The 25,050-nt window shown below is 34.8% G+C and overlaps 2 protein-coding genes across 3 annotated transcripts; one reads left to right on the forward strand and one right to left on the reverse strand.

The window, feature by feature from the left end:
* Positions 1–1,859: 1,859 nt before the first annotated feature.
* LOC105325660 (uncharacterized) lies at positions 1,860–9,159 on the reverse strand. 2 transcript variants are annotated; one of them, XR_010707645.1, is made up of 3 exons: positions 9,009–9,159; positions 2,372–8,570; positions 1,860–1,934 (listed from the first exon to the last, which is right to left on the reverse strand). XR_010707645.1 is itself a non-coding variant. In XM_066066185.1 (2 exons), the coding sequence occupies exon 2, from the start codon at positions 8,479–8,481 to the stop codon at positions 2,713–2,715; it is 5,769 nt and encodes a 1,922-aa protein (XP_065922257.1). In that variant the 5' UTR covers positions 8,482–8,570; positions 9,009–9,159; the 3' UTR covers positions 2,244–2,712. The 2 variants fall into 2 exon arrangements, 1 of the variants encoding a protein (XP_065922257.1); XM_066066185.1 differs by lacking the exon at positions 1,860–1,934 and having other exon boundaries at positions 2,244–8,570.
* Positions 9,160–21,303: 12,144 nt separating this feature from the next.
* LOC136275837 (protein draper-like) lies at positions 21,304–24,855 on the forward strand. The gene is made up of 6 exons (XM_066085895.1): positions 21,304–21,827; positions 22,009–22,149; positions 23,258–23,398; positions 23,774–23,914; positions 24,541–24,681; positions 24,836–24,855. The coding sequence occupies exons 1-6, from the start codon at positions 21,596–21,598 to the stop codon at positions 24,853–24,855; spliced, it is 816 nt and encodes a 271-aa protein (XP_065941967.1). The 5' UTR covers positions 21,304–21,595.
* Positions 24,856–25,050: the final 195 nt, after the last annotated feature.

Consider the following 25,050-nt stretch of genomic DNA (forward strand, 5'->3'; position numbering starts at 1 on the left):
CTAACCTTTTCCATTACATCATCAGCCAGTCAGTACATGTATTTGTCTACAATGATAATAAAAAAACCCCGAGCAGAGCAAACCCAGAGATATTTCATAAAAAGCATTTTCTTAGCAGGACTGATTTAGGACAGATGGAAGCAGAAGTCCTTGGGCTACATTAACCCCCCCCCCCCAACCCCTTTCCTATGGACAAACTTTTTATTCTAGAGAATAAGAAAGTAAATTAAATAAAGTCTCCCTAGGCTATTAGGTAGAATTTTTTTTGTATGTTTAATTTGATGGGGTTAAAATATTTTGTCTGTATGTCCTCTTGCTGTTTATTTTTCCAGTCATAAATATAACCAATGTCATTTATGATAAGCAAGGTACACTGTGCATGTATTTCGTATGGAATTTAGTCCTTTTTGTTTGATATTGAAGTGCAGGTTCTTGTCTTTTATTTTGTTAATGCTTTTCTTTAATGCTTTGTTTTCTTGCATTAAGATAAATTATTTCAACAATAGTAAAATAGATCTTAAGAAATAGCAAAAAAAGAAATCATTGAGAAAAAATACCTTCGTCCCTCTTTTGATAGGTTTGCATGGTGTATACTGCTTTGCGAAGTAATGACCTTTGTAGCGTATCATCCCCTCATATATGCTCTGACACTGGCCAGGCTTCATATACCTCTGGAAATTTCTCCGAGTCATCTCTATCAATGGGCGTATCTTGTGAAGCCTGTAATACATTTAATGCCAAATATGTTTTGAACAAAATCATATTTTTGTAAAACAAATTTTGAATGATTGATATTTACATTCGAAATATTTTTTTGCTTGTAAAGTGTGTTGAAAGCTACTGCAGTTACAACACTGTAACACACACAGGGTACTCAAAGGCTAAAATTATTAGTTTTATTATAATGTCACAAACGTTGAACGCTGTTTACATTTTAAGTTATTTATCAGATATATAATGCAGAAGAGGCAAGAAGTTTAAAAATATAAATATAAGCATTGGATCATTGTATTTTGAAAGATACCGTCTCATAACTGCAGCGATGTGTGCATACAAATTTTTATTACTCGGTACTGTAGATTCCTAATTAAACGCAAAGAATTCATTTCCGCGTAAAATTGCGAGTAGCAACTCCCGCGGATTTTAAAATTTCGCTTGTATTTTTCAGACAGTTTTGAACTATAGGAAATTATAACAAAAAATTGCTGATCGCGATTTTATATTCTCGCGATTTGATACAAAACACCGGAATTGCGGAATTAAGTACTCGCGTAATATAAGGAATTTACAGTAACTAGCGTTACTCAATCTGTATGTACACAAAACTGCATTTATAGAACATTATTTTTCAAAAACTAATGTTTCAACACTAAAATGAAACATTTTTACATTTTTGACACTGGTGATAATGCACTTTAATGTTAACTGCATTCTACAAAATGTTACTTTTTTTACCAGTCATAGTCAGGAGATCCCACAGGGCCTTGAGTTGTATCATCATTCAAGTGTAGATACTCGGTCAATCTCCGGAAACGGTTCCTACTCATAGAGTCTTTGAATCCTTGGTTTCCTATAACATATATACAGATTTAGATCATATAAATGATCTCGAGCAAAATAGTATTATAATGACTATAACCATGCACTAATTAATTGCATAGAAAATAAAATGAATCAATTTGAATAACCGACTTAGTTGTTACATTTTAGATATAACCTACATGTAGCTGGTTTTTCTTTTTATTTGGAGGAGGGTGTTTCTTACATAATATAAATAGGCCTAATAAAATTAATTAAAACATCAAAACATGTATTCATACTGTTAATATTGATAAAATCCATATTCTTTTCTTAGAACATATTCTGCCTCAAGAATGCAGATAGCTAACCAATCGTACTTTAGATAACGATTTATTCGTGAACTTGGTAAAAAGCTACAATAAAACAAAACAATAATAAGTACATAATCAAAACATATATGACACAAAATTACACATTTTCACAACTTCCCTACGACAGTATTAAGGTTCTGAGCAGATCATGCATTCAGCACATATTATGAAGAAAACTAGCATATATTGCAAGCATACATATATTTGACCTATTTATGACGCTACTGATGGACCGTAGATAAAGGTATGAATATAAATACACAATATTATGAATTATAACTATTAGATGCACGTTTACTTAACAAACTAATTTCTATTATATTCCGAGGATAATCTATTGACAGATATACGTTTATGGTAAATAAATTCGTCATGACTCGATACAGTATGTAGTGACTCGTAAATAAACAACACATCGATATGGCATTATGAATGATTATAAAAACTAGATGTAGGAAGTAAATATTGTAAATACTTACACCGTGGCGAACCAAAGTAGTGCGACATTGCTAACAGCGTCTGACTAGTGTGTTGTAGCGGGAAAAGGTGATGCAAAAATCGTGCACCTCTTAATACAGAAGAGTTCTAATTTTGTAATAACTCGTACATGAACTGATTCGTACAAAAACGATATTTATAAAACAAGTAACAACACACTCCCCGCCTGATATCTGTAAGATATCACTATTACACATATTGAAAATAAAGACAAATTAAATCAGATTGAAAACTTACAAAAATGAAGTTTGCCTCATGACGATGAAATAAATGATGGAAAAGTACCACATGTACTAACCATGTTACTTATAAAACAAAATTCCTACACAGCTAACAGTGGAATCACTTCACAAATTGGTCTGACTAGAATAACAGGTTTGTCGTTCCTTAACAACTTTATCTGAATTTTTCTAACTAAAGTATCATCACTCTTAAATATTTTCTGCACAACTGCCATAGGCCAAAAGTTCCTTGGACTGTCCTCTTTCATCAACACGACGTCACCTTCCTTGATGTTTGGCTCTTCACTCTTCCATTTCCTGCGCGGCTGAAGTAAGTGGAGGTAGTCAGATTTCCACTTCTTCCAGAACTGGTTCGCGAGACCTTGCACACGTTTCCACTCGGATCTTAGCATATCTTTTACACTGATGTCACCAAACTCGGGGCAGTCGAAATCAGAAGAATGTTTCTGTGTCAACAGTACGTTGGGTGTTAGCACGAACGGATTATCAGGGTCGGCTGACACAGGCGTCAACGGTCGGGAATTGATGATCGTGGTCACCTCTGCCATCAAGGTGCAGAGAACATCATGAGTAACATTCCGATTACTTGGTTCCATTAGCATGGCGTCCAGGATCCTTCGTACGAGCCCAATCATCCTTTCCCAAGCGCCTCCAAAGTGTGATGAATGTGGGGGATTGAATATCCACTTTGTCCCAGAATCATATAAGAACTTCTTCAATGTGTCCTCTTCAACGCTGATGGTATCAATTTTCAGGTCGTCTGTTGCTCCAATGAAATTGGTACCTCTGTCCGACCGAAATATCTTAACTTTCCCTCTAATACTGGTAAATCGGCGCACTGCATTGATGAATGCTGAAGAACTTAACGAATCAACTACTTCTATGTGAATCGCTCTTGTCACTAAGCATGTAAATAAAACACCCCATCGTTTGGAGGATGCACTCCCTCCTCGTGTTTTTCTAGTGATGACCTGCCAGGGGCCAAAGACGTCAACACCGACGTTGGTGAATGGAGGTGCAGGTTCAAGCCGGTCAGCTGGGAGGTCAGCCATTTTCTGTGCCGCAATCTTTCCTCTCAGCTTCTTGCAGGTGATGCATTTGTAAATAACTGAAGACACAAGTCTTTTTCCTCCAGTGATCCAGAGTCCTGCAGATCTGACAGCGCCCTCTGTAAGGTGACGGCCCTGGTGTTTCAATGGGTCATGGTGATGACGGACTAGTAAGGTAGCAATGTGATGAGACCCTGGGATAATAGCTGGGTTCCTCTCAAAGTTATCCAACTTCAATTTGTTGAGTCTCCCTCCTACACGTAGGATGCCCTGCTCGTCTAGGACTGGACCCAGTGCTTGAATCGCGCTTCCTCTCTGAAGGGCCTGGGCACTGCTGATACATCGAATCTCTTCGCTATAAATGCTGTGCTGTACTACACTTATGATAAAGTTTTCAGCTTCACTGAAGGTAACAGACTGATTGTATGACGTCTTCTTTCTCCTTTGGCGTGCTCTAGTTTTCAGAATACCGAACGCACGCACCAGTCTAGACCACTGAGAGAACCGCTCAAATCTGTCAACAATACTTTGTCCAGATGTAGCTTCAGGTACTGGCTCGACTTCAGACAGGTAGGTATTCACATCAGATTTGCAGGTAATCAGGTTAGAGGCATCATCAGGTTCTAATGACTGTCTCATGAGAAAATCAATGGGTCCCTGTATCCAAGCACTGCCTTGAAGCTTGTTAGCTGCTATGCCTCTGGTCCCAATGTCGGCAGGGTTTAGTCCTGTAGGAACATAATTCCATTGCTCCGGGGTCGAATGCTTGAGTATTTGCTCAACTCGATTCGAAACGTAAATGAAAAACCTTCTTGTCTGGTTGGTAATATACCCCAGAACTACTCTACTATCGGAGTAGAATTTCACAGAGTCAAACTCGATGTTCAAATGTTCATTGGCCAATTGGTAGATTTCAACTGCAAGAAGAGCAGAGCACAATTCGAGTCTTGGTATCGTATGCCCATGAGGGGGCGCAACTTTGGTCTTCCCAATAACAAATCCTACATAGTGTTTGTTTTCATCATAAATCACATGAATGTAGGCAACCGCAGCAATTGCTTTCTCAGATGCGTCACAAAACACATGTAGCTTGATACGAATATTCCCTTGCAGAGAACATGGAACATACTGACGGGGTATGGATACATCCTGGAGATCGGAAAGCATCCTTTTCCATGTCTGCAATTTCTGTCCTTCGATATCGATGAGTGGCTCGTCCCATCCAGTGCTTCCGACTGTCAGCTGGCGCAGTATCAGCTTCCCTTCTATCGTCACCGGTGCGGCAAATCCTAAGGGATCGTAGATACTGTTTATCACAGATAATACTCTACGACGAGTCAAGGGTTTCTCCTCGCTGGAGATCTGGAAGGTAAATGTATCAAGGTTCAAGTTCCAGTAGAGTCCTAAGCTCCTTTGTACAGGTAAGTCAGCTGATAGTTCTAGGCTCTTTAGCTCCTTCGACAGATCGTCTGGATCAAATTCTCGTACGACATCCTTGCTGTTTGAAGCAATCTTATGCAGACGTAAATTACCATGAACAGCTAAAGCATGTTGAGTTCGTTTCATCAGGTCTACTGCTTGTTTCTCGGTGGGTACAGATATCAAACCGTCGTCTACGTAGAAGTGTTTCAGAACAAAGTCTGTGACATCTGGTCCAAAGGAATCCTTAGCGTCTAATGCAGTTCTGTGTAGACCGTACGTGGCTACGGAGGGCGATGGTTTATTTCCGAACACATGGACCCTCATCCTGTGCTCTATCAGGTCTTCGTTGAAGTCATTGTTTCGGTGCCAGAAGAAGCGCAAGTAGTTTCTATGATCGGCTCTAACATAAAAACAATGAAACATTTGCTGTATGTCGGCTGTTATGGCCACTGGCTCCTTTCGGAATCTAATGAGCACTCCGAGCAGACTGTTGTTCAAATCTGGGCCAGACATCAAGACATCGTTCAAGGATAGTCCACGAAAGGTAGCCGAAGAGTCGAACACTCCTCTTATCTGGTCTGGCTTGCGAGGGTGATATACGCCGAAGACAGGTAGATACCAAACTTCTTCCTCCTCGTCAACAGGTGGCGCTACCTCGACATGCTTATGATTAAAGAGTTTCTGCATGAAATCGATAAAATGTTTTTGTTTTACAGGATCCCTTTTAAGACTAAGATCGAATCTGTTAGCTCTGTCCAAAGCCATGGAACGGTTATTTGGTAAACGTGGGCGCTGGCTCTTAAACGGAAGTGGGGCCTCCCAGTTACCATCTGAGTTCTTTCTGAAGCTTTTTTCCATTTCCTCAAGGAAGATTCTATCTTCTGTAGATAATCCTGGCTTATTGTCGTCAGGAGTAAGTAAAAATGTCTTATCATCAATATCTAGAAGTTGCTTGGTACAACTATTTGACATTGGGGAATCTTTAATCACGAGTTGGTTCTCGCAAGGTCGTAATAAGGATGGTCGTCCATTGGATAATACAAAAGTTTTGTATACATTGACGTCATTACTTTGATGCTGAGATCCAAGGCACACGTCACCAACCACAGTCCATCCTAATGGGGATCGAAGTCCAATCGGTGCATCGGGATGGCCAGTTTTCTGATCGAGAATGCGGTGTACATATGGTACGTCTCTGCCAATGAGCAACAAGATTTGGCACTGGTCATCTAAGCGGTCAAGCTCAATGTCACCAAGGTGTGGATGATATCTCATGACATCCGGCGATGGAATTTCCTGTATGTTGTTTGGTATATTGTCACATTCAATGAGAACAGGTAAGTCTATGCTCACATGGCGATCGCAGGATTCCATCACAAATCCCGAGGCACGTCGACCAGAAGTTACGAGTTTTCCATTGCACGAGTTCATGATGTATTCCTCGGGTGGTGAACGAATCTTGAACATGTCGAAGAACGAACTTCTGGCAAGAGATCGATTGCTTTGGTCATCGAGAATTATGTACATTTTCACGCGGGTCCTTGGATCTTTGCTATGATGTACAAACACAGGTAAGATCTTGGCACACGACTTCCCGTAGGTCATATTTCCGCAGATCTCCGTGCATGAGGACTCAACCACAAGTGGATTGGATGTAGTTCTGTAGGTATTTCTCCCTGAATGAGGAGTTCTCTCCCCGCCATGAACTTTAGAGGGGGTGTCTCCATGCATAACTGTCACATGCTTGTCACTATCACAAATGGTACACTTAATCTTTTCCCTACAGTGTCTGCTTTTATGCATGAAGTCACAGCACTTAAAGCACAACCCCTTTTCTCTGAGAAGGGCCTTCCGGGCTTCTAATGGTTTAGTCTGGAATGCGCGGCACTCACTTAGTCGATGGCTTGTTCCGTGAATGGCACAGACGGTGTCGTCCCTCGAATCTGAGGAAATTTCTGTCCTTGCAGTGGTAATTCGAGTCTTAACAGCTAAGGGAGACGAGCGAATGAACTTCTGCGGTGTGTTCATAGTTTCGGTGAAGGAAAAACTTGGGTCATTCCTGACGCGGCTCATTTCCCTTACAAAGTCAACAAAAAACTTAAACGGTGGAAAGCACTGCTTGGTCTCTTTGTAGTTGTAGGCTCTTGAGATCCACTTTTCTCTCATGTTGTGAGGTAACTTTTCTATGATTGGATTTATCCCAACCGAAGAGTCGAAATATGCTAGAAGTGGCTTGTATGCTGTCTGTTCCTTTAAACTTAGAATTTCTGTAAGTAGGTCAGCAAGTTCAAAGAGTTTCTGTGTATCCTTGATGCTAAGTCTAGGAAATTTGGCAAGCTTGTCCTTTAAAATGCTTTCAATCATTTCGGGTGCACCATATCTTTGGTCCAACCTCTCCCATAGGAGACGCAGAGCTTTCGACGGGTTGTCTGCATTGGCGGCCCGAATACTCAAGGCATATGAGCTGGATTCTGGCCCTAGCCACTTCACCAAAAGGTCAAGTTGCTCGAAATCAGACACTTGTAAGTCGGCGAGGACATTTTTGAAACTCGATTTCCACACGAAATAGGTTTCTGGTTTGTCACAAAATTGATAGAGTCTAGACATTAACAGTTCTCTCCTTAAGAGGAATTTGGAAATGTCAGGAAACATTGGAATGTTTGGACGCGTGACAGGCGGCATCTCTGCATATGTTGTAGCTGGTGTTTGCGGACGTATATCTGATTCAGGAAGGTCACGATATGTATCTACTGGGTTATTGGTCAGAATTGCTCGGCGTGAGTCGTTCATCTCATGGGTAGCATGAGATACTGGCTGTGGTTCGGATTGTGGTCTGTGTGTAGCGTTTTGTGGAACAATGGATGCGTCTGGGCACATGGTTTCACTTTGTCCTTCCAAATGCACAGTGTTCACATATTCACTAGTCCTCTCATGAGGGTCTTCCTCTGGTACATGAATATCATCATCAATGTTATCAAATTCACTTAAGTCACCTCCAACAGATTCCTGTTCATACACTCTAGCTTCTGCATCCAGTACAGCTGCTGTTTTCTTGGCTGTCAGTAGATCCATATCTGCGTTGTAATCGGATCTCCTTCTCACTGCTGAGGCTCTAATAGTTGCTTGGTCAATCTCGTCTTGTTCCTCAAGCTGAGATAACGTTTTCCTGAGAGCTGCCTCCTCTTCAGCTAGCCTTATGAGAGCACGAGCAGCTTCCGCTTTGGCACGCTTCATGATGCTTGAAGAGGATGAATGTTTCGTACTGCTTTGCGATCCGTGTTTCGATGTGGGTTTCTTCGTGGAGTGTGAATCCTTCTCACGGGGTGAGACCGGCTCCTTCTTGACCTTGACGGGGTCCACTACTTCCAATGGCTCCATGTGGGTCTTTTTACTATTCTGCCTCAAGAATGCAGATAGCTAACCAATCGTACTTTAGATAACGATTTATTCGTGAACTTGGTAAAAAGCTACAATAAAACAAAACAATAATAAGTACATAATCAAAACATATATGACACAAAATTACACATTTTCACAACTTCCCTACGACAGTATTAAGGTTCTGAGCAGATCATGCATTCAGCACATATTATGAAGAAAACTAGCATATATTGCAAGCATACATATATTTGACCTATTTATGACGCTACTGATGGACCGTAGATAAAGGTATGAATATAAATACACAATATTATGAATTATAACTATTAGATGCACGTTTACTTAACAAACTAATTTCTATTATATTACGAGGATAATCTATTGACAGGATATACGTTTATGGTAAATAAATTCGTCATGACTCGATACAGTATGTAGTGACTCGTAAATAAACAACACATCGATATGGCATTATGAATGATTATAAAAACTAGATGTAGGAAGTAAATATTGTAAATACTTACACCGTGGCGAACCAAAGTAGTGCGACATTGCTAACAGCGTCTGACTAGTGTGTTGTAGCGGGAAAAGGTGATGCAAAAATCGTGCACCTCTTAATACAGAAGAGTTCTAATTTTGTAATAACTCGTACATGAACTGATTCGTACAAAAACGATATTTATAAAACAAGTAACAACACAGAACATTATCTTGTTTTATTGTGTTGCAAAAAAATCACATGAGAAGTAATTTGCTCAACACGCACCTGCTACTCTGCAGTTTTGAACATATGTATACTAATATGCATGCGTGTTTACCGACACTAGTAATTAGCCTACTCGAATTCATAATGAATTTTGCTTCATTAGTTCTAATGATTTATACTGTACCTAAGAACTTGTTTTGTGACTAGTACATATCTACACTTGGAAGCTGGTTGGTGCCCATAAGGATGTGCAGGCCAAAATACGCCTTGATTTCCTGAGGAGATGTGTCAAACCAATCCGCGTCACGGTGACCTCTTTTCTCGAAATCCTGAGCAGCGTACCTTTTGGTTTCATTGGACACTCTCTCAAAGAAAACCTCTGATACCATCAAAAATAAGTAGCTCAAAATATTGTCATTCGGCGTCAAATCGTGACTTGGACCAGTTTCCTCTGAGAACGGTGCGATCGACACAGGATGAAATTCGCTGGACCAAAAACCGGGACCCTCTGAATCGCTGATCTGACTAGAGAAAGTCTCTAAGGACGACTGGGAGTTCGGATCATCATCCTCATCCGTATCCGATGAAAAAGAATCCAAAGAATCATCAATATTTATGTCTGAACCCGCAGAACTGCTGTATTAATCGTCGTCGCATGAATCACTGTCACTTTCGCCGTCACGGGAAGCCATGTAAATTTTCCGCGCTGTTTACATTGTTGCTATACAGCCAACATGTGACGTGAATTTTTATTTATAGAAACTGGAACCTCGTTGAACCTGTTGGGAATCTGTATTATTTTTTTCAATTATTTGTAGCCTATTCTTTTTTTTTATACCGCTTTGTCAAAGCGAATAGAACGTCAACATTTCTTGCCTCTTTCTATATCCAATTCCTTTAATTTTCTTTTGAACACGCTTTTTAGATCATCTATTTTCGACGATCTGAACAACCAATTTTCATTCGCGGATATCTTTTTTATTTTTAATCATACAACATCATGTCCGAAACCGTTTTAACAGTTTTATATATGGTAATTTCAAATAGAAAATTTGCACAGAAAATTAAGTTTGGTTAATTATAAATCAGCCAAAATTCTTATATTTCATGACGTTTGACTGCTTTTCTGCACGTACGTGCATATTTCAATCATTTTTTTTATTATTTAGATGACCTTACACAAAAAAAATTCTGTTGAAAAAAAATTCCTTTTTTTCTGTAGTTTTCAAATATATCAATTTGTTCATTGTATTCCATTTCTTTACATCATCTCAGCAGTTTTCTCTCAGCGCACATAAAAATGCGTCAAAAGGCGCACTTGGCCGTGAAGGGGTTAAGTCACCTTTAAACCATATGTTAGCCACAGTTGAGCATCTTTCAGTGGCATTTACGCCATTTTAAGTTGTCTTTACACCATATTTAAGTTCCATTTAAGTCAATTTTGATGAAGCTGAACAGATTCATCTTAAATACAAAAATGCATTAATTGTCCCACTCCCGAGGGTACGATGGAGCTACAATGGGGGGTTTAATTTTTACATAGGAATATATAGACTAAATCTTTAAAAGTCTTATTCTCAAGAACCACTTGGCCAGGAAAACTGAAACTTTTGTGCAGAAATAAGATAAATATACGGCATTGTGTTAATCTTATTTCATTTAAATAAAACATGTTTTGTATGAAACCAAGACTGATTTACCTGTAAAAAAGAATCATGTATGAACGGCAAAACATTACCATTACAAAACAGAAGTGTCTCTTACAAATTGTTTTCGCGTGTTTTGCAAATTAATTTAACAGAGATAAATGATTGTAGCAATTACAGTAAAGATATGGATTTTATAAAATACTACTATCTCATGACACGAATTAAACTTTGAAAAATCATTTAACAAGGAAATCAGAGATGATGCATTAAATGCATTACATCAACTAAGAAATTAGTTTTTTAAAGACTTCCTAAATAAGGAAATCCCAATCATTGGATTATATCGACAAAGAAGTAAAATGAAGAAAAATGGTGATACATTGAAGAATGTGTAAGAACAAGCAGACTATAACACGGTAAGAATATATGTTATCTAATCTAACTAAACTAAGATTTTAGTTTAGAAAACTAACTGTCAAATCAAAGTACTGAAGAACTGGCGGGAGTTAATTTGATCGATTATCATTTATTTTAAACACAACTTATCTTACATGGCAATTAATTTCTAGTCTGTATTTCAATTAGGCATTATTTTATAATATGAATTTTTAGACTTTTCCGGTAAGAATTTCAAGAAACCCCATATGACTCATGTTGTGTTATATTTCAAGATAGATTTTAAACTATGTATTAGTAATTGAAACAATTCTAAAAATTGAATTGATCTAAACACTATTGACATCGAACTCTAGTCTCGTTCTAACAGACGCTCGGCTGTCTCCGTTAATATCCGACAAAAAAGAGAGCTTCTCTGCTTGTCGGAGATTTACGGAGACAGCCGAGCGTTTGGTTAAACGAGACTTTATTAAATTCTGGCGTAGGAATACATGAAACTACAAAAATATCTAAATTGTTCGTATGATATAAAATCTGACTATTTTCAAAGTGTTTCTAGATAAGTTTCCTTGAAAAACAATGCTTCAGCATACATACCATCAATTTTTTATATCATTTACAAGAACTAAGTATTGTCAGCGGTGATGATTTGTGCTTAGGTCCAGACAATGTTTCACTTTCGGTTTGCCATAGTAACTGCATAGGAGAGTTGATTAAAACCATCTCCCAAAAAATATATATCAACATATCAAAAAATCACGCCCGACTGATCATTTATATATCTGATCAGTGATTTGCTAGCAAGTTTGGACAATTGATGGGTATATCAGATTAAAAAAAATATAAGTTGTAAAGTTATTATAAAAACGCTGAGTTTTCCGACCAGGTCAAAATGGCAAAACATAAGTTTCTCTTATCAATGAAAATGGAAACATTGGCGCCATTTCAGACTATTTTTTTTGGGATCAGATTTTGTATCTGCTATTTTGTCTCAATTTACCTTCCGACTTGGGCAGTCTGTTTTCTTTTTTTAACATAATTTTTTCTTCCTTTAAATGGACAACAAAATCTATGATACTTCACTTAGTACAATATGACGATGGTTTTTCAGTTGAGTCTCACACCTCTTTCACCTGCTAGACCATGAAAGCTCGTATAGACGCTCTGACTTCCCAAATCACTTCCAAAAATTACCGACTGTTCTGGTTAGACATGATTAAAACACATTACTGCACGTAGATTTGATATTTGTACACTGTGAACTTGTCAAGTGCAATCACTTGTTTAAAAAACCAAACCCCCCTTTTTAAAGGAAAAATGAAATTAATACTATTTAGTTTATTAATTCACACTTGTAGAGAAAATATAAGTGCCAATTAAAAAGGAAATATTCAGTCAGGTACAGGTATTTTTATATAAAGCTGTAAAGATGAATATTAAGTCTCTAACTTTTTTAATGATAAATTGAGTGTTGTTTGTCCAAATTGAAGTGCTATTATTTTTTTCAGCCATTATTGACAGAGGGACAAAGTAAGTGCATTATGGGATACTAACTTCTGTTTTAACCTACACAGGGCGAAAAACCATCTTTAAGCAAGTCCTTAAAGGTGGCTTAAAGGTGACTTAAAGGAGCTTAAAGGCTATACAACCTTTAAGCCGCCTTTAAGTCACCTTTAAGCAAGTGCTTATAGGTCCTTAATGTCCAAACTTCTTTAAGCCACCTTTAAGCCACCTTTCAGCATCTTTAAGTGGCATTTACGCTCTCTTTACACTGCCTTTACACTGTCTTTAAGTGGCCTTTAAGTCAATATTGATCAAGCTGAACAATAAAAACATATATTAAATGCAAAAGCTCTTTTATAGAGATGGGAGGGGGTCATCCGAGTGATAATATAATTTCCAAGGAAGGGGGGGTGTTCCAGGCGGTTTTAATCGTCGCTCCATTAAACGCAGATCGCTATCATCAGCACCGCTCCGATGGACACATATTGCCGTTATAAAATTCTTTATAATTTTTTGGGGGTTTCAAAATTATTGTAGGGATGAGCGCAGTCTCTGTATCTTAATATGTGCATAAAACTAATTAAAGTATGTTTGTTTTTTATTATAAATTAATCGGAGAAAAAAATCTCTCTCTCTCTCTCTCTCTCTCTCTCTCTTTCTCTCTCTCTCAGTTCATCCGTTATTAAACAAAATAAAGATAATGAACCAAAAATGCATGATTTAATTAGTTAATCGGTTTAAGGTTTGTATTTTTTTTTTCAATTTTAATTATTTCTAACTCTAGATCTGCTAGATACATGTTAAAGATGAAAAGACTCTCAACTGCCTTTGTTATATCGGGCAGGATATTACTGCTTTGTTTGTCTAGACATCGTTTTGTTCGTTTGTGTATATCTAATTAGAGTCTATTGTTTGTCGAACTTAAGAAAACCCCTGGAACTAACACAGAATATACAAGATATACACAACAGTTGTGTCGTGTGCCCAGGTGCATGTTTGTGTATATCTAATTAAAGTCTATTGTTTGTCCAACTTAAGAAAACCCCTGGAACTAACACAGAATATACAAGATATACACAACAGGTGTGTCGTGTGCCCAGGTGCACGTCAGGGTTTCTAAAGGCGTTGAATCTTAGTATGTACGAGTATACGATAAGTCTAGTGAATAAAAGTTCATTTACATTTGTAATTCATTTTCAAAGTATTATTTCCTAGCTCTGGGTTTCAAAGATGTTACGTCTACAAATTAACGATACATGTATGTAAGAGTAAAATTTTGAGGCTCATTAATTAATGTACCGGTGATCATAAATAGGGGTTGATTATTTAAATATATGTATAAGGGTAAATATGTCAAATATACCCGGCCTGGCACATCATACAATTGTATGTACAAGTCATTTGCAATTGCCACATGCAGTAAATACGTCACCGGTAATTGGTAATTTTGTTTGTTATAGAATTGATAGTTTATAAATCATGTACATACAACTACATGTAAATATTCAAACATATTGGAACGGCGCCGCGATCATGAAAACCGGGAAATTGCGGGAAATTGAACAAATACCCTAATAGTATCAATGCATTTAATAAAAGAAATGATTTCATTTTTTTTTCTTACATTTTTATAGCTATAAATAAGATGAACGTATATCTACTCGGTTTAAATTCATTAACTACATGTAAGAAAGCCTACTATAGTGAACCTAACGATTTCCATTTAGGTATAATATATTTTTGTTCACTGAAGACCAAGTTCCGTATTTCATTCTAAATACATGCATGCATGTAATTTAAAAATTAGATATAATTGATTGTTACAAACTGAATGGTTTGTCAAAATATTTTCAAGTAAAACACATTCAATACAGTGATTCAATATCCATTGATATATAGGATATAAAAACGCTCTTATATATGTAAGTTGCCGTGGTGAAGAGGATGTGTGGTGATGCTAGTAAACTAAGGGTCCCGGGTTCAATTCTCACCGTGGCCGGTTTTTTTTGGTGTTTTTTTTTTTCATTTTTCTTTCTAGAACAAAAACCGTTTTAATACCTTTTCTTTCATAAATATAATACATTTTGTTGGAAATTAAGCACAATATTGAATTATTATTTTTTAATGGCTTAAAGGTGGCTTAAAGGTAGCTTAAAGGTGGCTTAAAGAAGTTTGGACATTAAGGACCTATAAGTTGTCCTTAAAGGTGGCTTAAAGATAGTCTTTAAGCTGCCTTTAAGCCATCTTTACGCTTTCTTTAAGCCACCTTTAAGCAATACATATAGCTTAAAGGTAGCTTAAAGGTGGCTTAAAGATCGTCTTTAAGCTACCTTTAAACACCTTTAAGCTATCTTTAAGGAGGACTTAAAGATGGTCATTCATCCTGTGCTAGTAGCAAGCTTAGATACATATACGCTTTGACCACTGATATTAAACAAGTGTATACTGACTTTGACCAAAGTTAAATTAAACAGTGATTAAGGCTAACCAGAGTTTTGAGCAACCAAGTCCTGATTGCTAACGTAAGGGTTTAGAGAGGGGACTGTAATGCAAGGCTCTGCCATGTGTTCACCTTCTAGTACATGTAACCCTTCAGTCATATCCCAGTTGACTGATTGGAGAATATTTATCTTGTGTTTGTTGTATGTGGCTTAGATTCCGAGCGACTTTCAGAGGTACATCAATTTTCTGGAAAGCTCACACCAATGAGATACCGATTTTGTGGGGTACCTTTTAGATCAAATAGAATATAGTATCCAAAAAGCAACAACAACCCCCCCCCCAAAAAAAAAAACAAAGAAAACAACATACCGAGTACATGTAATATCAGTAAATTTAAATAGGATGTTCATTATATCAATATGTCTGCTTTTCTCTAATAAGAGCAAACCAAATAATAGAAAGTTATATCTTTTATTCTAGTGAATTAAACATATTTCAAATCTTGTCCAGATTTATTTACTACCTGAACAAATTATCTTAAAAAGAAAGTCTTACAATTTGAAAGCCGGATTTTGACGTCAATAATTTCCGTACATAAAATCAGGAGAAAAGGGGCAATAATCGATGAATATACCCATAATATTGTATTCATACCTTAAAAGTTCATAATAATTATACCTATAAAAAATATATCAAGAAATTAAAAAGAAAACATCAAAAGTGTCTAATTTGATTAGTTTTGACAAGATTGACAAAGGAAGGAAAAACAAAAAATTATAGAAAAACAAAAGCTAGATAACAGTCTATATCAATTATTATTTAGTATGACGTTGAATATTGTACAATCAATAGTGAAATTCAAAATGGCTATGTATAATAAGTTCTTCACAAAATCCAATTGAATGTAAAGGTCTGTCTCTGTTTATACACAAGATTTACGGATAAGCTATGAATTATTTCGAGTCCCTGATCCGTCGATCTGTTTTTACCACAAAAAATTGTGTAACTGTCAATTACACAATTAAGTTACACAATTTAGTTTTACCATCTAGTCTCAATGAGTAGCTTGTATATACACCCTGACTTCCAGAATCATTTTAATCTAAAAGTTACCCACATTGCTTGTTAAGCAGGATTAGTTCGCCTCATTACACGTGGCTGGAATATCTTTACACTGCGCACTGTCAAGTGCAACCACTTTTTAAAAAGTTTATTTAAAAGAAAACAAAATGTGTTTCATAAACTTGGAAAGTGTTTTATAGATTTGTGGTATATATATTCGAAATAAAAGTATTTTAAACGAAGTGTCTCAGGAAGACCTTGTTAGATTAAGTGAAAATCGGAAGTATAGGAAGAAAACAATAAGGAAAGTATTTCAACTGATCGAAAGTGCATCGATGAAAAATTGACTTGTCCATATATAGTTTGTTAGGCACATTTATTTCACACTAGAACACAATCAATTTAGCTCCATTTTGTTTTTATTATAGTATGGATATTTTTTTGGACTGAATAAAAATATAAACCATAATTCGCTGATCACAAACAGTTGTATTTCAAATGACAGCACTAATATATTGCTAATCAATATGAAAGGGAAAAAAGTGTATTAACACCCAGTAAAACATATAATCTATCATTTATAATAACACTAGACTTATTTCAGTTATCCTGACCCCTTACGTATCCGAACGATTTGACTTGGGAAAGAAAGAGTCCTGGTGACAGAGGAACCACTTTACATGTAAATGCACGGAGTTTGTGAAACCTAAGTAATAAAAAGAAAGTAATATATTTTTAAAAATGGTTAAATTTCACAATGAACATCATGGTGATGCATCACATCAATAAGGAAATTATTTTTTTTAAGAATTCTTAAGTTAGAAAACCCAACCCATTTGATAACATGGAGACGGAAGTTATATTAAAATGAGTGTAAACTGTCTCGTTAAGAGAATTATTGATGCACTAAACATTTTATACATACATGCAGACGTTAACAAGGTAAGGATATACATATATATTTTATACATATTTTATTTAGTAATGGGCCTTTAAAAAATCTATTAAAAAAATAACAGTTGTTGACGATTGGGCGGTTTCATACTGCATACACTGTATTTTAGAATTTACAAATTATAAGTGGGAAAGGAAAAGTATAGTAAAACACTGCCATAACTCATATATAGGTAAAAACGGCCTGACATATTAGCGTATTATCATAAGAAATTACATGTAACCTTTTTGAAGCATTTCTTTTAAACTCATTTAAAAAAGAATAAACCTATGTCGCCTATATCATTAAACATGAACATGTCGGCGGTATTCGTATTCTTAAGGTATAACGTATTCAGCAGATATAAAGTACATTTGAATTCAACAAGTAACAGTTAATGACTATTGCCTGTTAAAAGTAGTTTAATGCCACTGTAGTAAATCTAATATTTGAATCCAATTGATAGTTACAACTCTTAGTATGCCTACAGATGTGTAATGCATAAAAAAGTGAACAACCAGGAAGCATCAAGTCTGATTAAAAAATACAGATTACGTAGAATGGAAAAAACCCATTCATAATGACCTTTGTTTTTTATTTTATTTATTTATTTGTGTGTTTGTTTGTTTGATTGTTTGTTTGTTTGCTCCATCTATTTGAATATGATGGGAAAAAAACCCAGATTGATATACATTGGTACAACTTTCAAAATTTAACTCCAAAAGTGTATAATCTTAATGAAATATACAAACTATTGCAAACAATCAAAACAGACACAGTTACTATCAGATTTTCATTATATTTGACGAGATTCTAATAAAAAAAACAAACAAAGGAAAACAAAAAGCTAAAGGAAACAAAAGCTGTTATTATACTTTCATGTTTAATACTGAAATCTGATTGGTTTAGACGCAGTTGGTAATCCGTCCTATTACCCTCAGCGTTAGCAACACACTTGGCAACGGGGAACATAACGCATTGTTACATGCGCATAAATTATGCGCCTACGGTTCGCCGTAGACTTCACTTTCTTTGTATATTAAAGCAGTAAAATTTTCATTAAAATCAGGACATTCAGTATCAAAAACAAATTAGTGCCTCTTTGGAAGGGTAACTGTTGAAATGGAAACCCCTCGAAAACCATTGTCAACCTCCGCTTCGCGTCGGTTGACAATGGCTTTCTCGGGGTGTCAATTTCAACAGTTACCCTCCCAAACAGGCATTATTTATATATTGATAACAGTTTTATTAATGTTAATTGAATTCGTTGGTATGACATTGGAAGATATGCAGTCAATCGTGAAGTACAAAGTATGTATGTGTAGTTAATATTCCATTTCTAATTATTGTAATATAAAGGAACATGTCTGTCTATGCACAATCATGGGTCAGCAACAGAAAATATTCAAATTTTAACAAGCCCACCGATTTTTCACCTGTTTCATGTATTTTATGTTTTCGTTGCTTGTTTTATCATTCCATCTCTTTGTTGATTCTTAAATACATGTTGACAGTTCACTTATGAAAGTCATAAACCTTTTTTGGAATGTTAGTGTTGTGTATATCGAGTTAACCTAATGATATTACAGTCACTTATTCATAAAGTAAAAAAAAAATCAATGTTGACTTTTGTAGCTATATCTAAACTCTTTCCATCCAATTATTATTTGATCAGTGTCATTAGTGATAAATTATACATTTTGAAGGATAACTATGCACTTCAAATGAATCAATTTTCTTAATATAAGACTTTCCTTGAATAAGTTAAGAGTTGCAGAGCCAATGCCGTTGTTTCAGAAGATATAAATTTATCATTACATATATAGAAAAGAAAATCCTTGAACACGTTATGGGACAATATATTCCTTGTAGACGTACTTGTCCAAATCATATATTTGTGTATGCTTATTACAAATGTATGAACTGTTAGAAACACCTTCTGAACAGACGTTTAAAATTTGGAAAGATACAACATCTTATAAACCATTAATGTTTGTTTACCCTGTAAGGCATCACGTTTTTTTTTCTTTGAGATATTATTTCCATAAATATATAAAGTCCTACATATTTATCTCCATATCATTAGATGATAAAAATCAGAAAAAAGCATGTTGATTTCTTTATTTGAATGAATTTAATTGAAGGTTTAAAATGTCACAAAAGATAACAAGTATATGTATAAAAGTAAGTGCATTGAAATTTACATGTAGTGCAATGTAGTTGAGAGGTAACTATAATGTAAATACGCATTTCGTATTTGTTTCAGATATACTGATCTGCTAGTCATGCTGTATTTGATCACCCTAATCTTCCTGAAAAGTGATGTGTTTGCTTTTGGTAGGTTCACATTGCAAGCAAAATTTGCTTGATTTGTTTTATTTAGTAGAGCTTTATGTATAAGCATAAAACTGTAATATTGTTTGAAGTCCCAAATATAATCATACATGTATAACTAAACAAAGGATTTTCCATATATTTTGGCTATAAGTTTGTTTTTGGTTTTTTGATTTTTTTTACATTTATATAAGTATTTTTTTTTAAATGTGAGATAGGTTAGGTACTCATTTTGAAAAACACCTATCAATATATTTTGGGATACAATGATTTGTAGATATAAATGATATGAGTTAAATTTGGCCTCCAAAATTTGTCATCTTTCCAAGTGTTTCGGGTACAATAAAATGCAATGTTATTTTTTTTAGAAGAATTGATGCAAAATATAGTTTTCACTTGTTTATTTAATATCTTTGCACTCACGAAACAAATACTGCTTGAAAATAAGCAGTTTTATGCTAAAGATGGCGGGATAAGGTTGTCTTTACGATGTCATATTTCTAGTTTGTGGGCAGTTGAATCAAAATGAACATTACTTAAAAAAATTCACATATATATCTGTACAATAAAAACAAGGAAGTACAGTACAATTATGATCTTTATCTTAGGGGCCATTTTAGGCCCATATCATATATAGTCCGTTTAAGAAGAGAATGAAATATAACTAAATATTTAAGGGTTTTTGTTTTTTTTAATATAGTTGTTCAAGACAAATAAATGTAGTTCATACATAATATAAAACAAGATAACTTCAGTTTATTTTCATTTCAAAATATAAGAAAGTTAAAACACCTATTATAAATAATACAATTAATCATTAATAAAACAATTCAGTGCTGAAAATGTACTGAAAATGTGGAGTAATAATAAGACGCCTTACCCCTAAACTAGGACTTGCGCTGTTTTTGTAAGACTAATTTCCTATGCGGGCGGGTTTTTTACCGAAATTTTGCACTCAAAAAGTAAATAGTTGCACCAACTGTTGTCAAAAGTGTGTTGAATAGGCCAAATGAATCTGTTCTAGAAAAATTCAATACTACGATATTGGGGTATTACTGTTGGGCCTGACGACTAAACTAATGCTTAACTGATTAGATAAGACCAATTTATTTTGCGTTGTGGTGTTTCCAACGATCATTTGGTACAAAAAAGGTTCTAGGAACATTTAATGCTGTCCAGGAAGTGAGACATATACCAAAATTAATTTAGATCAATTCAATACTGACAGTTAGGTTCAGACATGTAAAAATGTCCTTTTGACATAAATATGTGCAGCAGTGCCCTTTTTTGCACCTGATGATCGTGGGGTACGCTGATTTTGCCCAAGAAATGTTTTAACAAAATCATGAAAAATCCTAGTCTGATAACTATAAGTGAATAGTTACTATATGTTTATGATCTTGATATTCCCTATCATTTGGTAAAAATTGCCAAAATAAATGAAAGAAAATAAATATTCTTTAATTTGATTTTAATGTTTCAAAGACATATTTCAGTATGTCAACAGGGTGTTTACGGTACATATTGTAGAGGCGTATGCAGCATAAACTGTTTCTATAGCAGTATATGTGACAGGTTTACAGGCCATTGTAACGAAGGATAGATAGGAAGCAAAAGTGATCAACGTTATTTTTTTATATATATATTTCGTTAATTCCCTTATAATACAAATCTTATTACACAAATACATTTTTAATTAAGAAATAAACAGCAATTTAAAAAGTTCACCGGGATATGAAGTTGGTTGGTCACGTTATCAAATCCTGTGAACCCAAAAGGGCTTCTCAGTAGATTTGATCACGTACCAACCAACTTCATATCTCGGTGAACTTTTTGACATTGCTGTTTATTACTTATATTTACGTTTGAAAAAGACAAATCGTTCAGAACTGTTAAAATTACCGAAATTTTATGTTTACAATAATCCAAGCGACAATCAATAAGCGCATGCGGTTATCATTGTGACGTCACGAAAACGTTCACACAGAATTGAACGTTTTCGCTATTCTATAGGTTGATACAAGGAAGCATATTTGCAAATGTAAATATAAAACAAAATATATATGTGTGCGTCCGTGTGTGTGAATGTGTGTTAAAATTTTCACCAAAAACTGTAAATCATTACCAGTTTACCGTTATGTTGTGTTTATGCTTCAAAGATTCATTGCAGAGTGCCAGCTTGGATCCTATGGGACAGATTGTAAGGGCGTGTGCAGCGTAAACTGCTTCCATGCTAGTCGATGCGACAAGGTTACAGGCCAATGTTATTCAGGATGTAAACCAGGAATGACAGGAAACAAATGTGATCAACGTAAAAGTATGGTTTTTATATTTCTTTGCTCAAAAGGTATATTAAAATATTTGTGAAATTCTTATAGAATAATGCAGTGAAACATGCAAGAATTGAACCGATTTCTATTATTAGTAGCTTTTCACGAAACGTGCATTAATCACTTTAGAGAAAAACAATTCTTCATTATATTATAATGCTATTTTAGAATGCCAGCCGGGCTTTTATGGGATATATTGTAGTCGCCAATGTAGTGTAAACTGCTACGTTGCCAGACAATGTGACCCGTCAACGGGACATTGTACCAACGGGTGTACACAGGGATGGACAGGGAACACATGTGAACAACGTAATTTTTTTTCATTTTTTCTTTATCCAAAATTTGTATTATGGTATGATAAAGTTAAGGAAAGATGACAAAAACATTATTTCATAGCTTGCATTTTTTTCAAACATTTAAGAATTTAATTTTGTTCTTGACTATATTATGATGTTGTTTAAGAATTCAAGCCAGGGTGTTATGGAATAGTTTGTAGTCGCCAATGTAGCGTAAACTGTTACGTTGCCAGACAATGTGACCCTTCAACGGGACATTGTGATGAGTGATGAAAATGCGACAAGAACAGCCTCTTTTGTTGATTTTCGTTATATCATTTCTTTTACTGTTTTAGGTTTTATTTTGCATATGTTTCATTGGTTAAGAATTATTTTATTAAAAGTATTGTTATAAATCAAAACGATTTTGAAATTAAGTAAACTTTCAACGTGTTTTATATCTTATACGGATGTGTTACTTGCAGTTTAGTACCTCATTAAAAAGTAATAAAATCTGGTTAGATAGTTGTGGGGGGAGGGGGTGTGGCAGGGGGGTTATTGATTTTAATTGCTTCCAAATTATTACTATAACGATATAAACGTAACATTTTAATTGTTTTCAATAAAAAAAAAAAATCAATTGAAAGTTTAACTAGTGTGACCCTCGATCTGTTTGATCAAACGTCAGTTACCGTGATAGTCTTTGCATTACTATTGAAAATTATGTTTTTAAAAAAACCCCAAAAAACATCGCAGAGTGTAAGTTTAGAAACTATGGAAAAAAATTGCACAGGCATATGCAGCGTTAACTGTCTCTATAGCAGTATATGCGACAGGTTTACTGGCCATTGTAACGAAGGATGTAAACTAGGATGGATAGGAAACACATGTGATCAACGTAAATTTTAGTTTTTCGGTTTTTTTAATCAATGTGTTTTTAAGGTAACGTAAAAAATGTGTGTTTTTGTATGTCATTTTATCTTTTTAGTATTTTAACTGAAGTATTCTGCTGGTATCATGCGAATTATCCGCTTAAAATCGAACTTGTCCACTAACTTTTTTAACAACCTTCGTACACTGAGCTCGAAATATATATCTTTATGAAATGATTGATATCGAATGATAAACAAAAAAAATTGTAGAATGTCAGCAAGGTCATTACGGTAGAGACTGCAGTCAGACATGCAGCGTGAACTGTAACTTAGAGAATCAGTGTGACAGGATTAATGGGACGTGTGATGAAGGGTGTAAACCAGGCTGGACAGGAAAAACATGTGTTCAAAGTAAAAAGTTTGTTCCACATCATGATATTGTATATAATGCGTTGAAGTAATTTAAAATAACTAATCAGAGTCGATGTTTTATCAAATCATAAGGCCAATTAAGGTTAACTTGCACGCCAAGAAAATTTCAATTTTTTTTTATAAAATGCAGGATTTCAATTTCAATATCAGAAAATTTAAAAGCGATTTGTTAATCTAATAAGAAAATAAGATGATTATTGCATGCAAACTGTCAATAAACAAAGAAAACAACATTGACACATTTTATGCTATTAATTTATGTTACAAAATTTTGGGACGACAGTATTATATCTCATTGTGGACCACACATGTTTATGATATTGATGAATTAAACATAAAAGAATATTCTTGCAGATTGTGATCCCGGGCGCTTTGGTAAAAACTGTATGCAAAGATGTAGTGTAAACTGCAAAGTCACCAGTATATGTGACATGTTTACTGGGAGATGCGATGGAGGCTGTAAATTAGGATGGAAAGGAGACACGTGTGATCAAAGTAAACGTTACAAATATTTAAGCATTTAAATTCTGCTATAATTAGATGACTGAATATGCGTAATTACAATAAATATCAGCTGTGTAAGAAGTAAAGGAAAACAAAAATAAACTAATTTAATTATTTGAAATATTCATCTGCAGTCTTATCTTAAATAAAAAAAAAATGTTGATTTAAATGATATGGTGAACAACATTTATCAATTCAATTTAATTGATACATGTATCATCAATTATTCTTACTAAGGAATGATAAGCATATATACATTGAAGGTAACATTTCATTGTTGTATTTTCTTTTTAATCTGTAATGCTACTCTGCCAATAAAAAAAAACATGTAAACGTAAAAAGTAGTTTTAATGTAGATGCATCAAACCATAACTAATTTGCATGTGCATGTTGTTAAAATGTGGCAAGTCATCAATGATATTCATATACATACCAAGCAAAAATCAAAGGGTAGGTCTTTGATTTTAATTGCTTTCAAATTATAACTACAACGATGAAAAAGAAACATTTTTATTGTTTTCAATTAAAATTAAAAAACAATATTAAAAGTTTAAATAGTGTGACCCTCGATCTGTTTGATCAAAACAAAAACATTTTAAACAATAAACAACTTGTAGAATGTCAGCAAGGTCATTACGGTAGAGACTGTAGTCAGACATGCAGCACCAACTGTCACATAGAGAATCAGTGTAACAGATTTAATGGAGTGTGTGACGAAGGGTGTAAACCAGGCTGGACAGGAATCACATGTGATCAAAGTAAAACGTTTATTTCACATCAGAAGTTATTGTATATATTGCGATGAAGTAATTTACAATAGCTTATCTTAGTTATTGTTTATCAAATCATAAGGCAAATTAAGGTAAACTTTCACGCCAAGAAATTTTATAATATTTTTCTTATAAATTGCAGTATTTCGATTTTGCTATTAGATCAGTTATTGGGGATTTGCTTGTCTAATAAGAAAATAAGATGATTATTGCATGTACACTGTCAATGGACATAAAAACAACATTGACACATTTTTTGCTATTAATTTATTTATGTTACATATTTTTTGAACGACCGTATTCTACCTCACTGTGGACCACGCATATTTATATTATCAATGAATTATACATAAATGG

The sequence above is a fragment of the Magallana gigas genome, chromosome 1 (assembly GCF_963853765.1).
Source record: "Magallana gigas chromosome 1, xbMagGiga1.1, whole genome shotgun sequence".
Taxonomy (NCBI): domain Eukaryota; kingdom Metazoa; phylum Mollusca; class Bivalvia; order Ostreida; family Ostreidae; genus Magallana; species Magallana gigas.

Coding starts and splice junctions, on each gene's coding strand:
- LOC105325660 (XM_066066185.1), bottom strand. CDS start 8,481: ATGGAGCCATTGGAAGTAGTGGACCCCGTCAAGGTCAAGAAGGAGCCG.
- LOC136275837 (XM_066085895.1), top strand. CDS start 21,596: ATGTGTGTTAAAATTTTCACCAAAAACTGTAAATCATTACCAGTTTAC. Junction 21,828..22,008: donor CAAATGTGATCAACGTAAAA/GTATGGTTTTTA, acceptor ATGCTATTTTAG/AATGCCAGCCGGGCTTTTAT. Junction 24,682..24,835: donor AGGAATCACATGTGATCAAA/GTAAAACGTTTA, acceptor TATAAATTGCAG/TATTTCGATTTTGCTATTAG.